The sequence below is a fragment of the Natator depressus genome, chromosome 1 (genome assembly GCF_965152275.1).
Source record: "Natator depressus isolate rNatDep1 chromosome 1, rNatDep2.hap1, whole genome shotgun sequence".
Taxonomy (NCBI): Eukaryota; Metazoa; Chordata; order Testudines; family Cheloniidae; genus Natator; species Natator depressus.
The window spans coordinates 265,036,226-265,051,817 of NC_134234.1; the positions used below are offsets into that span (position 1 = coordinate 265,036,226).

The window sequence follows — 15,592 nt, forward strand, 5'->3', positions numbered from 1 at the left end:
AATAATGGGCTCTTCTATCTAGCAGAAACAGGTATAACATGATCCAATGGCTGGAAGTTAAAGACACATTAAGACTGGAAATAAGGTGTAAATTTTTAAGTGAGGGTAATTAACCACTGGAACATTTACAAAGGGTCATGATAGATTCTCCAGCACTGACAAATTTTAAATCAAGATGCGACGTTCTTCTAAAAGATCTGCTCTAGGAATTTATTTTGGGGAAGTTCTATGGTCTGTCTTATACAGGAGATCAGATCCTCTAAAGCAATGGTTCTCAGAGCCAGTCCGCCACTTGTTCAGGGAAAGTCCCTGGCGTGCCGGACCGGTTTGTTTATCTGCCGCGTCCGCAGGTTCAGCCAATCACGGCTCCCACAGGCCGCGGTTCGCCGCTCCAGGCCAATCGGGGCTGCGGGAAGCAGCACGGGCCAAGGGAGGATCCCAATTGGCCAGTGGGAGCCGCGATCGGCCGAACCTGCAGATGCGGCAGGGAAACAAACCAGTCCAGCGCGCCAGGGGCTTTCCCTGAACAAGCGGCGGACCGGCTTTGAGAACCACTGCTCTAAAGCACTTGCAACACCTCCCAGCTTGGTATCGTCCACAAAATTTATAAGTGTACTCTGTATGCGATTATCTAAATAATTGATGAAGATATTGAACAGAACCAGACCCAGGACTGATCCCTGTGGGACCCCACTCATTATGCCCTTCCAGCATGACTCTGAACCACTGATAACTACTCTCTGGGGACGGTTTTCCAACCAGTTTTGCACCTACCTTATAGTAGCTCCATCTAGGTTGCATTTCCCTAGTTTGTTTATGAGAAGGTCATGCGAGACAGTATCAAAAGCTTTACTAAAAAGTCAAGATATACCACGTCTACCACTTCCCCCCATCCACAAGGCTTGTTACCCTGTCAAAGAAAGCTATCAGGTTGCTTTGACACTATTTGTTTTTGACAAATCCATGCTGACTGTTACTTATCACCTTATTGTCTTCTAGATGTTTGCAAATTGATTGCTTAATTATTTGCTCCATTATCTTTCCGGGTTCAAAAGTTAAGCTGACTGGTCTGTAATACTTTACCTTTGTACAATAGGTGTCAAGTACTGATTTTCCATCTGGTAAAATGGTCATTAAGCGAGACATGTTCATTCCATTAATTGCTTTTTCAAGATTTTCATAAGCAAAATGTAACTGTTCTGCAGGGCTTTTCTGAAATAAATTCACATACAAATAAACTGAGAGTAGCGCTAACAGCTACATTATATACTATGGAAAACAAAGTGCAATCATTTTTTGTTGTTGCTATTAAGGTCCAATCATATTCTCTTTAGACAGACAATATTCCCATTGGTTTCACATGCTAATTTTGAAATTTTAAAGTTCAGCCATTTATCAGTTAGTGGTAAATATATATATTCTCATTCACATATAACTAAAAACACACACGGACAGATTCTCCTCAAACTTTCTAAAACAACATTCAAATCCACAAAGGCAAATTTCTCAGAATATGTTTACAATGGAGGTAAAATCTCAGCCATAAATTTAGTATTCCCTAGCAGCAGTTTTACAATATTCTATTAAAAAACTGTAAAAAAAAAATATTAAGGTTTCAGAAGCAAGCATTCTAAAGTTAGGATATTCCAGTGTGAAGGATGCTCCCTGTGCATGTGCACTAAGATATAGGGCCAGATTTAGAAATATATTTAGGCATTTATTGGGCTTTTCAAAAGCACCTATGTGCCTAAAGTAATTGATTTCAATGAGTGTTAGGCACCTAGGTGCTTTTCAAAATGCCTACTACATGCCTAAATACCTTTTAAAATCTGGTCCATGGCCCTTAAATTACCTAATGACATATTATATCTCAAATAATACAATATAATACCGTATAGCTTTTTGTCCTATAGGGCTTAGTGATGGAACTTGAATGGTCTCTTGATATAGAGTTTTTTAACGTGAAATTTCGTAGATTTCTTTAAAAGAAAAAATGCCATAATCTGGAAGTATTTGCCTGGACAGCACTGCAATGCCCTGAAAGGTAAGGGCTTCAGTGAAGTTATGTTTCATTCACACACAACTTGCAAGACTACAGTCGCCTTTGAGGGTCTCACTGAATGAAGCAAGAGCTCCATACTGGACATCTTTTATACAATATAAATATATTAAATTTGGTAGATCCCAAAAGAATCAAATTACTAATCCTCTCCAAAATCTTAAAGCTGGTCCCATGCATTGCGATCACACCTGTGGGTGTCAGTTCTCCCTTCCCCTTCCTTTCTTCCTCCGTTCTGCCTCTCTGCTACTATGCATAGACTTGGATTAGCTGGGGGCAGTGCCACTTCAAAACAAGAATACAGAATTAACTACAGACCACTTGTGTGAGTTTGAGCCAATGAGCGGATGGGGGGCAGGACAGGGAACAGGTATGGGAAGGTTCGAGGAGAGAACAAAAGAAAAGGCAGAGGAGAAGCAGTGGCACTGAGCTGGGGCAGAGACTGAGACAGGATGCAGAACTGGAATCAAGAGCTGCTTGGAGGAGAACGAGCTGCTTGCAAAACGGGACTCTTACAGATGCACAACCTGGAGCTAACAGGACGGCTGCAATCACGTCGCAAGACCCACCAGTTTGAGCTCACAATGCAGGTGCCAGTATCAGGAGCTAACTCTGTCCCCCTAGAAGGGAAGGTTGGTGTTTGTGCAGAGACACATGGCTGGAACCCAGGACTCCTACCCAAATCCGGGGAACCCCTACCTTACAAGTGCGTCATGAATAGGATTTGGGAAGTTTAAGAAGGGACAATGTTGGGAAGCCGGCTACATCATGAGGAGGTGCTCCCAACGGAGGGTGCTCTAAACAGGGGACCCTCAGGGTGCGGGATCAAACTCTGCAGGGACAATCACTAGGCCCAACACCCAACTGGGAACAATCCAGATTCATCAGCAAGTGTCTGATCATTCCCATCAACTTCAATGGTGTGTGGATGGATGCCCTGCTGGACACGAGTTCTCAGGGGAGTTCTATGGCACTGGCAGCCATAGGACTTATCTACCTCTCCCAACAACTGGGTTTGGTTAGTTGCTGAGAATGGACTCAACATTCCTTATGTGGGGTACATGCTTGTTGATGTACAAGGCTAGGCTTCGAGACACTTTGCCAACTGGGGATCACTGTAAGTGAAACTGATAACCACACCCTGCCCCCTGTTGTTCTACACATGAACCTGCTCCAGCACTGCTATAATGAACTTCTAAAGGCACTGCAGGGTCATTAATCCTGGATACCCCACAGGGAAAAGAGTGTGGTAGAACACCAATAGAGAAATACAGAAGTAGCAGCGCTTCCCCAACATGCATGGAAAGGCTAAGATCTGGGACACTTGCCCTCTGAGAATAGGGCCAGATACCAAGACCGTTCTCCTGTGTAAGACAAAGACTGACACAGAGGCAAAGATTATACCACCCCAGTGGAGCCCTACCCCGGCACCAGTGCAAACCTGATCATGGTGGCCTGTAGCTTGGCTACTGTCAAGAAATGGGTGCTGTCAGGAGAGTCTTGAACCAAGCCCATCAGCCTATAAGATTGTACCACAGTCAGGTCATTGCACAGGTCCTCTGCCTTGACTGGGCAGATGTAGCAATTCCCAAAGCGAGACCAGAGGCTGGGAGTGCACCTATTGCCTTGTAGAGTAGCATTAGCGAAGGTTCAGGAGGCCTGGCTCCAGGAGATAGATATGGGCAATGTGGAGATTACCACAGAACAGAGAAAGCATCTGACTTGGAAACATTCTGCCACCTTCTCCAAGAACTCGGCCAACTTTGAGTGTGTGACTCTGTGATGGGCTGTCCACCCTACACAAAGCCTGAAGGGGTTTAGGTGGCTAGATGGGCCAATTAACTCCATAGACTGCACCTGGAAGAGGAGCCAGGGAGCAAGGACTAATTAGAGATAAAATTCAGCTGGATAGAAACACGAGGGGCCTGTATAAAGCCCAGTAGCTGGGACTAGAAGGGAGCTGCAGAGAGAAGGAGGCTGTAGTCATACTCAGGGTGAGAGAAGGAAAGGTAGGAGGTAGTCCAGGTATACAGCAGTAAGGTTCAAGGCCATGCAGATCTTGACTGCTTGTTGTAGGGTCTCTGGGCTAGAACCCAGTGTAGAGGGTGGGCCTGGGTTCCCCTACCAGCCACTGGGCAGTGGTGCCATTAAGGGGCAGTGAGAGGAAAGACTGCCTGGAACAGTGGGTCCCAAGAAACTTTGATACCCTGGAAGTGGAGGACGACATTGACCTGGCTGGAGGGCCAAGCCAAGAAGCAGAAGTAGTCAAGTATGAAGACAGTGAGACTGAGAGTGAGACAGAGTGAGCAACTTCAGGAGGGATGTTGGCCTGGCAGAGCTAATGCCCAAATATGACCAGAAGGAGGCGCTCCACAGTGAGTAGAGCACCCTGTGACAGACTCCTATCCAGCATCCGATTGCCACCAACCACTCCCTGATCTGAGAGAGGTTCCAGATGGTCACACGTGCCTTATATCAACCATTAAAAGAGATGCTCAATGAAATGAAGGAAGCAAGTATTATCAGAGAAAGCTACAGTCCATGGGCCGCCCCCATTGTCCTGGTAAAGAAAAAAAAAATAAAGAGGGAAACTCCACTTCTGTGTGGACTATTGGAAACTCAATGAAGTTATGTATAAAGACCACTCCCCTACACAGAGGAAGCATTGACTGCCCTTAAATACGCCTCCCTATTCTCCACCAAAGAGCTAGCTTGTGGGTATTGACAGGTACCAATGACATCAAAGGACCAGGAAAAAATGGCCTTCATTACCCCGATAGGACTCTATGAATTCATGCACAGGCCATTTAGCCTCTGCAATGCTCCAGGAACATTCCAGCAGCTGGTGGAGCATTGCCCAGGTAGTGAGGAAAAAAGGGTTATTTACCTGCTGTTGTGCACATATGTATTCCGCTGCTGATGGTGTTTGTGTACCTAGGGCACTCAAGTCAGAGACTTTTGCCAGCAGTAACACTAAGTGACACATGCACCCCATCTCTCCTCATGCTCTAAGGCAAGGGCAGAAAAGGGGTGTGGCTGCCACCTCCCTCTCTTTTCCTTTACACCACTGTATGTCATGTCCAAGGTAGCGGGAAAGATGAAAGGACTGTGGAATGTACAGATGCACTACACACCTCGAAGAACAACAGTTACTGTACGAATAAGTAATTATTTTTTCTCCTTTAAGTCATTGTGCACCTATACATTCCACTACAGGTGACTCCATCAGCCCCTTTGAGGTAGAGGGCCTTCAGATCATCTGAACAGAGATTGTAAAGCCAATTTGCCAAAATTGGCATCGTTACAAGAGGTTTGAGTGATGGCATCATGAGCTAAAAAAGTATGTACAGATGACCATGTTGCTCCCTTACAGATATCAGCTATGGGAACATTGCTCAGAAAGGCTGATGAAGTTGACTGAGCCCTGGTGGAGTGAACCATTATGCTCAGTGGAGGAGAAACTTGAGCAAGATTGTAGCAGAGCTTAATGCAATCAGAAATCCAATGTGAGATTCACTGAGTTGACACTACGTAGAGCCTGGAAGAAGTGCTGAAGGATATAGTGCAGTCAGGTAAGATACCAAATCTCCATGAACATCCAAGGTATGAAGTGTTTCTTCAGCTTCAGAAGAATTGGGTTTCAGAGAAAAAAAAAAACCACTGGCAAATTAACAGTTTGAGTCATTTGGAAATCTGGCACTATTTTAGGCATAAACTTAAGGGGTAGCCTAAGGGAAATCTTGTCTTTGTCAAAAACTATGAAAGGAGGATCACCTAAGAGAGCATGAAGTTCTGAAACCCCCATAGCAGAATTGATTGCCACCTGAAAAGCTGTTTTCATAAACAACAATAGTGAGGTTGTAGCGATAGGCTTGAAAGGGGGGTGGTTCCTGTGAGTTTGGTGAGGATTACACTGAGATTTCATACGGGTACAGGATCAGACACAGGATGGTAATCATTGAGTTGACCTTTCAAGAATTGGGAAATGAGAGCGTGAGAGAAAATGGAAAACCCATCTACTTGCAGATGTAACACAAAAATGGAAGCCAAGTGACCTCTCACAAAACAAACTGAAAGGCCTGGTGCTTTCAGGTGCCAACATACAGTCTAGCACATACATAACTTCCATGTGATAAGGCGATAAATGTTGAGATCATGTCCAAATTGAAAATCTCTTCCACTTTGCTGCATACAGGGCTCTAGTGTATTCTTTTCTGCTTCTCATCAAGATGGTCTGAACCACTTGGGAGCACAATTGCTCCTGAGAATTCAACCAGAGATCATCCATGCATAAAATGGAGAGATTGGAGGTTAGAATGTAGAGACTTGCCTTGGTTCTGGGACAGAAGATCCTCAACTAGTGATAAAATTATTGGCAACTGGACAGAAAGCTGATATAGGGCCAGGAACAAATATTGTCTTAGCCACACCCATCCAATAAGAATCAATGTTCTTCTGTTTCTTTTCAGCTTCCTGAGTACTCTCAGAATGAGAGGAACTGGAGGGAATGCATGTAGGAGATGACTGGATCATGGAAGAAGAAAGGCATCCATGATGGAACTCAGACTGTGGCATGCCTTGAGCAAAATCTCGTGCACTTGTTGTTCAGGTTGGTCGCAAACCAATCTATTGCTGGATTCTCTGAGTGGTGGGAGTTCTGAAGGAGAATGTCCTTCCTGATTGACCACTCATGTTGATGTACAAAAACCCTGCTGAGGGAATCTGCAAGTGTGTTTCTCACTCCTGGAAGGTGAAAAGCCTTCAGGGAAACATGATGAATGAACAAATTCCACATGAGGGTTGCCTCCTGGCACAGTTGACATGATCTTGCACCTCTCTGCTTGTTAAGATAAAACATATGGTGGAGGTGTTGACTGTAGGAATTTGTATCACATAGTCCTCGATGGTAGACATAAACAACTTGCTGGCCTGAAGAACAGCTCAGACCTCTAGCACATTCATATGGAGCGACACTTCCTGGCTCGATCAAAGAGTTTGTTTCTGGAGTTGACCAAAATGGGCTCCCCAAACTTTGGTATATGCATCTGTTATCAGAGTTATATTCAGTTTTGGGGACAAAAACGGAACTCTTTAGCACACATAATGAGGATCCAGCCACAAAATCAAGAGACTGAAGCATTCGTGCAGAAACACAAATCCACAAGTCCAAAGGGTGGTTGGACAGACAACATAGCTAATAGATCCAGACCTATAGATAGTGGAGTTGAAGTTTGTCATGCAGAGTTATGTATGGAGCTATGTAACCCAAGAGCTGAAAGCTGACATGCACTGTTGTCTTAAGGCTGGACTTGAGGCTTCCAGAAAGGAAAGCTATAGATTGATACCTTCCCTTTAGAAGGTAAGTTATGGCAGTCATAGAATCATAGAATATCAGGGTTGGAAGGGACCTCAAGAGGTCATCTAGTCCAACCTCCTGAACAAAGCAGGACCAATCCCCAATTTTTGCCTCAGATCCCTAAATGGACCCCTCAAGGATTGAACTCACAACTCTGGGTTTAGCAGGCCAATGCTCAAACCATTGAGCTATCCCTCCCCCCAAGTCCTGGCAATGAGGTCTGCTCCGATTAAGATTATGCACTGTGTTGGTTGTAATTGCGATTTGCCCAAATTTAGTTTCAGGCTCAGATGGGAGAACAGTTGTCTTATGGCTAGGATGCTGTTTTGCACCTGGTCACTTGATGCTCCACAAACTAGCCAATCACCCAAGTAAGGAAATATCTGAATGGCCAAACAGCAGTGGTGGGCTATCATTATTGCCATGCAATTGGTGAAGACTCTTGGGGCTGATGACAGTCTGAAGGGAAGCATTGTGTACCGGTAACAGTTGGTGCTGTTATGAATTGAAGGTACTTCCTGTGCCAAGGATGTATCACCATGTGGAAGTATGCATCCTGTAAACAAAGGGCAGCATACCAATTTCCCATCTCTAGGGAAGGGATAATAGAACATGGGTGAAAATCCTGAACTTAATTTTCTTGATGAAATAGTTCAGCATTCTTAGATCTAGAATAGGGAAGAGGCCACCAGATTTTTGGGGGACCAGGAAATACTGGGAAGAGAAGCCTTTTCCTCCGTGTTGGTAAGGAACTTCTGCCTTCCTCCCAATTCTAGAAGAGACCATAGTTCTTGAAGTAATACAGACTCTGAGAAAGGTCCCTGAAAGGGATGGGGAAGGCTGATTGGAAAAAGAGAGACAGGTAAATTGGATAACATATCCCTCCTTTACTCTGTTGAGCACTCACATGTCTGACGTGATGCTTTCCCAAGCACAGTGAAAAAAGGACAGACATGATCCAAAGAGAGGAGATACAGTTGGTGTGCTGTCCGACCAAGAAGTCAAAATGATTGCTTGGAAGTTGCAGCTGTTTGGTGAGAAAGCCCCCTTCACCCACCCACCCACACCCCACCCAATGGAGAAGGCTGTCTTTCACTTAGACCTCTGTTGGAATGAGGTTCTGGAGTAAGATTGCAGCCTAAACTGACTCCTCTTTGTAACCAGAATATAAGGTCCTAAATAATGAAGTGTTGCATGAGTCCTTTAGTGTGTGCATAGCATCATCTGGTTAGCAGAAAACAGTGTAGAATCCTCAACAGGTAAGTCCTCTATTGCGTTCTGCAGCTACGTTAGAATATCAGAAGCCTATAGCCACAAATAACGCTGCACGTAGAGTGCAGTGGCTACAGAATGTGAGGCCATATCACTGGTGTTTACTTGCTGCCTGAAGGGATGTATGAACCGTAAGATGTCCCTCAGAAACCAAAGCTAAAAGCTATTCTTTATGTTACTCTGTCAACTTGTCAGCAAATTTAGAAATTGCAGAGAAATTAATAAAATTATATTTTTACAAGAGTCTGATAATGAGAAATTCTCATTGGAAGAGTGATGGTGGAATAAATTCTTTCTGTCATATAAATCCTGCTTCATAAATTCCTTATCCTTGGGAGTGGCCTTAGGGTGGGACTGATGGGACCTCTCAGTAGCAGCTGTGATCACCCAAAACTATCAGGACTTGGATGGGTAAAGAGCAGGTCAAAAACTTGTTGACAGACTTGGTATCATCCATCCACTCACTTGGTCTACCTGGACTACAAACTGTATACAGATGCCAGAAACTAGGGGCTGTACTCTCCCAGGACCAGGAGAGGTGGGAGAGGGTGATAACATATGCCAGCCAGGCATTAAAACAACCAGATTGGAACAATAAAATTACAGCTCCTTCAAACGAGAATTCCTGGCTCTGGTCTGGGCAATCACCAAAAAGTTTAAGGGCTACCTGGCAGCAACCTGCTTCACTACATACATGGATAACAATCCCCTGGAGCACATCGGCTCTGCCAAGTTGGGAGCACTAGAACAATGCTGGATTTTAAGACTGGCCAACTACAATATCTCTGGAATTCTGGTCTGGCCAGAGACACACCATTGCTGATGCTCTGTCCAGACTGCTGACAACGCCAGAACCAGAAGCACTGGATGACCATGTACTGGAAGCCCTGACCGTGAAGTACTAGACTTAGAGATGCCATCCCCATTGAAGTGGTCCAGGCATGCTGCAAGATTCTACTAGGTAGGGATGACCAATCCGTGAAGGAGTGGTATAAAAACTGCTCAGTCTATACCAGCAGAAGAAACCCAGTGGTGGAGGACAGGGTCCCTGTGACAGGTTCCCCCCACCCCCAGGGGTGCCATTTGGAACTCGGATACCACTGAGCCCACCTGTCCGACCAGCCTGGGTTTCCCTTACTCTGTTCTGTTGTGAGCAGCTTTCAAGCCTCCTTCCAGCACACATACAGGTGTAGACACACCAAGCTGCAGCTATATTCACACAGATGCTGAGAGCAGCTCTGCATGGGAGAGCACAGCTAAGGAATTGCCCAGCATGCAAGTGCACACCCCCTATGGAGTGTAAACCCAGAATTGTATCATCTTGCACTACACAGAGAACCATACAGCGTAAGATCATAAAATTTGCCCTCTTCCTCAATGTGGAGAGAGATATGCAACAGCTCTCTGCCCCAAGTATAAGCTCCACACTGGTTTTAGAGACAAAACAAAACAAGTATATTAACTACAAAAGGTAGATTTTAAGGGGTTATAAGTGATAGCAAACAGATCAAAAGGAGATTACCTTAGTAAATAAACAAAACCACAAACTGATCTTAACACACTAGATAGGTAGGATATAAATTAGCAAATTCTCACCCTGAGTGATAAACAGGCTGGCAGATCTTAAGGCACAAGTTGCCTTGGCTTTCTAGGTTTTCATACACAGGCTAAAAATCCTCCTAACCTGGGACCATCACTTCCCACAGTTCAGTCTTTGTTCCTCAGGTGTTTCCAGGTGTGTTGTTGTAGGGAGAGTGAGGACTACCACCACCCCCGATGTCATTTTCCCCTTTTTATATTTTCTTCCCACTTGCTGGAAAGCTCTTTTGCTGTGACTTGGGTCAAGCAGTTCCCATTGTGTAGTGCCATCTCTGAGAGATTTCTATTGTACACAGGTTTCAGAGTGACAGCCGTGTTAGTCTGTATTCGCAAAAAGAAAAGGAGTACTTGTGGCACCTTAGAGACTAACCAATTTATTTGAGCATAAGCTTTCGTGAGCTACAGCAATCCTTGTGCTTATGGGAAGAGGCAGGGCAGGGGAAGGTCAGGGATGTCCAGTTTTCAGCAATTAGAAAGTTGCCAACAGCACGCAGAGGAGAAGCAGCAGCACTGAGCTGGGGCAGAGACTGAGAAACCCCAGAGTGCTGGGGTGCAGAGTCACAACTAGGAGCTTCTAGGAGAGGAACCAGCTGTTTGCAAAAGGGGACTCTTATAAACATGCAGCCTGGAGCTGACAGGATAGCTGAGACCACACTAAAAGACCAATCAGTTTGCGCTCAGAACACAGGTGTCAACACAGGTTATATTGATGGGGGCTAGTTTGTAGTTGCCATGGGGCAGAGTCTGTGTGTGGGTGGGGACCATTTTCCTGTATGCTGTACCAAGGAAGTCTGTGCAGCCCCTGTTAAAGATCCTGGCCTGGGTCTGTTCTGTTTCACAAGTCCTTCCTACAGGATAAGGCCTGCTCTGACTGCAGCACAACAAAGAGAGTACAATGGAAAGAAGTATGGACACGGTATAAAGGAAGAATGAGCTTTAGCACAAAATATCTTTCAGATCACAAAGGACTGTACAAGGTCAGAAAAAAATAACTTCTCTGGGTTTACATGATGAAGATTTGAAGTATCTACAATTTTTCTCTGCTCTAGCATATCGGTGCAAACTGTTCGACTTTATAAAATTAAGTACTACATTTTATAGGAATGTTTCTAACTTTAAAATGTTTAGAAAGGGACATGCGCTATGGTTTCTGAAAATGTTATGCAAGTGGCAAAGAATTATATATTACCTTCAGTATTTCAGGAATGTCACAGATATGAGTTTGTGAAGGTAATACCAATTTATTTCTTTCTCCTGCTGGGTAAGAAAAAAAAGTAAAAGTAAAATGAAAATCAACTGCACTGAATTTATAAGACTAGTAATAATTGACTAGTTCTATTAATAACTGAAGACCTTGGAAGTGGGAGTTTTCTAGCACTTGACTGTGACATTAATCGTATTGTTTTGATTACTGCACATTTTTAATGCTCTAAAACAGGGGTTGGCAACCTTCGGCACACAGCCCATCAGGGTAATCTGCTGACAGGCCACGAGACATTTTGTTTATGTTGACTGTCCGCAGGCATGGCGTCCCACAGCTCCCAGTGGCCGTGATTCACCATTCCTGGCCAATGGGAGCTGGGGGAAACAGCTATCTGTTTGGCTTTCTGTCTCCTTCTCACTGGCTATTCTTTGGCTACTTCTCAGAGCTTCGTCTCACAAACAGACATACCTCCATCCAGCAAAACCCAGAGAAACTCCTCTGCCCACATAGCTCAGTTTCTGACTGGCCTTGCATATGGCCTATGTTTTGGGTGGTGGTTCATACTGTCTCCAGCTATCTTACTTCATAAAGGAGCTTAACTGCTTCTTCCATTGATCCTGAATGAAGGGCATCTGTCACACTCACCAACTTAGGTCTAAACAATTTATATTTTATAGCATTTATTTAAAATAAAATCAAGCATGCTGCTATCAACAACCAACCAAAACAAATAAATATATTCGAAAACCTCAGACTTCAATTCAGAAAATGGCCAACAAAAAAGAAAATTGATTAGCTAATTATACATTATATTTAGATATTCCTTCCATACCTATTTCCAATAACACTCCCATTACCTTGTTGAACATTTTACCTGTTTTTGCAGATTTATTTGCACAGTCAGCTATGTTCTCCAATATCGCAGTCAGACGTAATGTGACCTCTGCAAGTACTACAACGTTAGCATCTCCTATGTTACTGCTGTGAATTACTTCACTTATTATCCAAAGTATGTGAACCCACTAGAAGAAAAATATATAAAGCAAGAATCTTAAAGCAGTTCATAAAACTGAATAAAAAATATTCATATTTATGTATTCCAAACACTGATGATTTTTTGCACTCCAAATTGTTTAGAGACACTTGTAGATTGATCATAACACATGGAATATGATAGTACTTGGCCCTTGTGAAAACAGGGCACAAAAGGGGGAGGAAATTCCCCATGTACCTGCACAAGAGTTAGGCAAAATATAGGCCGTAATAGTCCTCATAGGAACTTTAATTTATCAGTTATGTGCAGTAACTTGCTTTATTTTTCCAAGTTACGACACTTAGTACTTTCACTTTTCCATGATTCCTCCGACATTCCTTCAGATCACAAGTTCTTTAGGTTTTTTTTTCTTTCTTTCTTTCTTTCTTTCTTTCTTTCCTTTTTTTTTTTTTTACTTTGCAGAGGTTTTGTGCATGTTCTGCATGGGATACCTATTGTACTATATGCTGGTATGATGGGATGCCAAATCCCATAGCAGATTTCATCAGGTGCATAGAATTTGGAAGCAGTCATTGTAAGGAAAACACTGGTTTTCACCTTTTAGGCATGGAAGCCAGGGGGGATGTGATCCAATGTCGTTTGTGACCTACAGTGATCCTTAGATAGGATGAGATCCTTAACCCCACTCCAGTTCCTTTATGCTAGGTAAAAGGGATGGAGCAGCATAAAGGGTTTCTAAAAACCCCAATACTCCTGGCCTGAGCACAGAAAACGACAGCCATAAAGCTGCCGTCCAAAGAACCCCTCTGAAGCCCTCATGTACTTGGGGAGGGAAGGGTGCCTGGGGCAGGGTCACAGGGCTAGAGATATTCTTGGCAGTGTTGCTGTCCACAGGTCAGCCCCGGGAGGCTGTCATAACACCTACAGGCCTCCAGGAGTCTGTGTTTAATAACAGCAAGGGCCTCTTCAGACTTTGGAGCAGCCCAAGATCAAGCTGGCTCAAAGCCATCTCTGCCCTCCCACCTTTCCAAGAACTCCTTCCCCTGAACTACAAGTTTTCTGCTGCACCTAGAGGGTACATCTACTCTGCAAAAAACCAATAAACCCACAGCTGCAAGTTTCACAGTCTGGGTCAACTGACTCGGGCTTGTGCTATGGGGCTAAAAATAGCAGTGTAGACATTCCTGCTCAGGCTGGAGCCAGGGTTCGGGAACTCAGCAAGATGGGTTTGTCTTAGAATACAGGCTCCAGCCCAAGCAGAAACATCTACATACTATTTTCAGCCCCATAGTGCAAGCCCGAGTCAGCTGACCCAGGCTCAGAGACTCATTGCTGCGAGGCTGGGGTTTTGGGGTTTTTTTGGAAGTGTAGACATGGGTTTTTTTGTGCAGAGGCACATCACAAAACCTCACCCCACAGTATTTGGGAGATTTCCTTGAACCATATGACTTTTCCTTTCAATAAGAACAAGAACTTTTGTGTGGGAAGTGATTCCCCTAACACTGTGTACACAACCACCTTGAACAATCTGTTATTTTCATTTTGTCTGATTATCCCCCTCTAACAGACTGGACTTCACAGAGAAATGGAACAGAGATCTGTTGTCTGCCTTGTCTCTCTCACTTTTTTTTTTTTAAGGCGCTTTGAGGTGGGAGTGAAGGAGGGTTGTTCTCATATCAATAACGACATTACTAAGAATATGTGTATACATGTGAAGAAAATAGTGTAGAAATGAGAAATACTGTCATTAAAATTAATGCATTTTTTTAATACTTTACAATGCATATGTACCAGTTTGGAATTATATCCCTCACAGAAAGAACACAACTCTCATTTGTAACTAATGGGAGTTAGGTCTTTATCAAAAGGAAAATATACTTCTGCGATTTGAGACCTAAATTTTAACTTGGGTTAGCCATCATAAAATGCATTCATGTGAATGGAAATAGAATAAGAAAAAAGGAGTACTTTATAAGCTTTGAATTTGTAGATATATTTTAAGTAGGCACTTCCACTCATTTGGATCCGCTGAACTCCTACTTTGCACTTCTGCCACAGAAACATTACTATATCAACAAGTATTTCTTTATCTGGTTGGAGAGTCTGGAAAAAAAAAGATGTTACAATAGCTGCATAAATGGGTGCAGACAAATTAGTTTTTCGTACAGAAAATAAGCCAATTTATACTTTGCCACATGTAGTGTTCTTATATGGGATGCCATCAACATGAAATCTAGCCGATATTTTTTTAAAGAAGAGTTAAAAGTAGTTTCAGGTATAATATCTGTCCTCTGCCCCGACCTGCCAATTTGGGAGGGGGGTATAATCATTTTTTAATAATTTATTTTCTCTTGTTGCTATGTGAAAGATTCACACAAAGAAAAGGGTAGATTAACTAACTACACAGGGAAACAGCAAAATTGACCATATACAAAGTGCTGCAACAAGTAAACAAACTGGAAAAATACGAAAAATAATATGGGTTACTAGTTATATTAACCTTAGGAGTTTCTTGAGCAATAGTAAGTAAAAAAATGTAAGTGTGATTTTTAAGTTGAAAGTATCTTTTCTTCTTTCTGCTTAGAATTTCTGCAGTATAAGCTCTCAGTTTGCCACAAACATTATGGGCTATCATTATGGCCTTATGAAGACTAGGAAAATATGCCAGCAAACATCTTAATTAAGAGTTGTTTAAAAGCAAATTATTTCCTAGTAAAGATGCATTTTAACACCTTGAAATACATTTTATCTGGTTATACCCATATTTGCAAAGGTGTTAAAAACTGCTGTTTAAAAACATGTTAGCATATAAATAAAACATGAGTATGTCTTCACTGCAGTGTTAACTAAAGTTATCTTCACTGGAGTTACTTCTCTTGAGTTAGCTTATGTTGAATGAGAGCAGCCATACTGAGAAATAACACTTGAACTGCAATGGTGGTGTTGCACTCACTTGTGTGCGATACTAACACTTCTGGGGTTGTACCCCAGGAGTCTTTGCACTGCAGTAAGCTCAACTAGTCTAAGATTTCTTTCCCAGTGAATTGTAGGAGAACTTGTCTGTCCTTTCTGGGCACATAGGAGGAATTGTGGGAAGGTAGTGAAGAA

At 43.2% G+C, this 15,592-nt stretch overlaps 1 protein-coding gene across 1 annotated transcript in view; it reads right to left on the minus strand.

Annotated features, from left to right (window-relative positions):
• CFAP54 (cilia and flagella associated protein 54) overlaps positions 1–15,592 on the minus strand; it is a 209,517-nt gene that overhangs the window by 161,484 nt on the left and 32,441 nt on the right. Inside the window, exons 14-17 of the mRNA XM_074941863.1 lie at positions 14,453–14,587; positions 12,365–12,512; positions 11,476–11,543; positions 1,084–1,212 (exon numbers count right to left, since the gene is read on the minus strand). Of these exons, the coding sequence (XP_074797964.1) occupies positions 1,084–1,212; positions 11,476–11,543; positions 12,365–12,512; positions 14,453–14,587 (480 nt within the window). The remainder of the gene's footprint in view (positions 1–1,083; positions 1,213–11,475; positions 11,544–12,364; positions 12,513–14,452; positions 14,588–15,592) is intronic.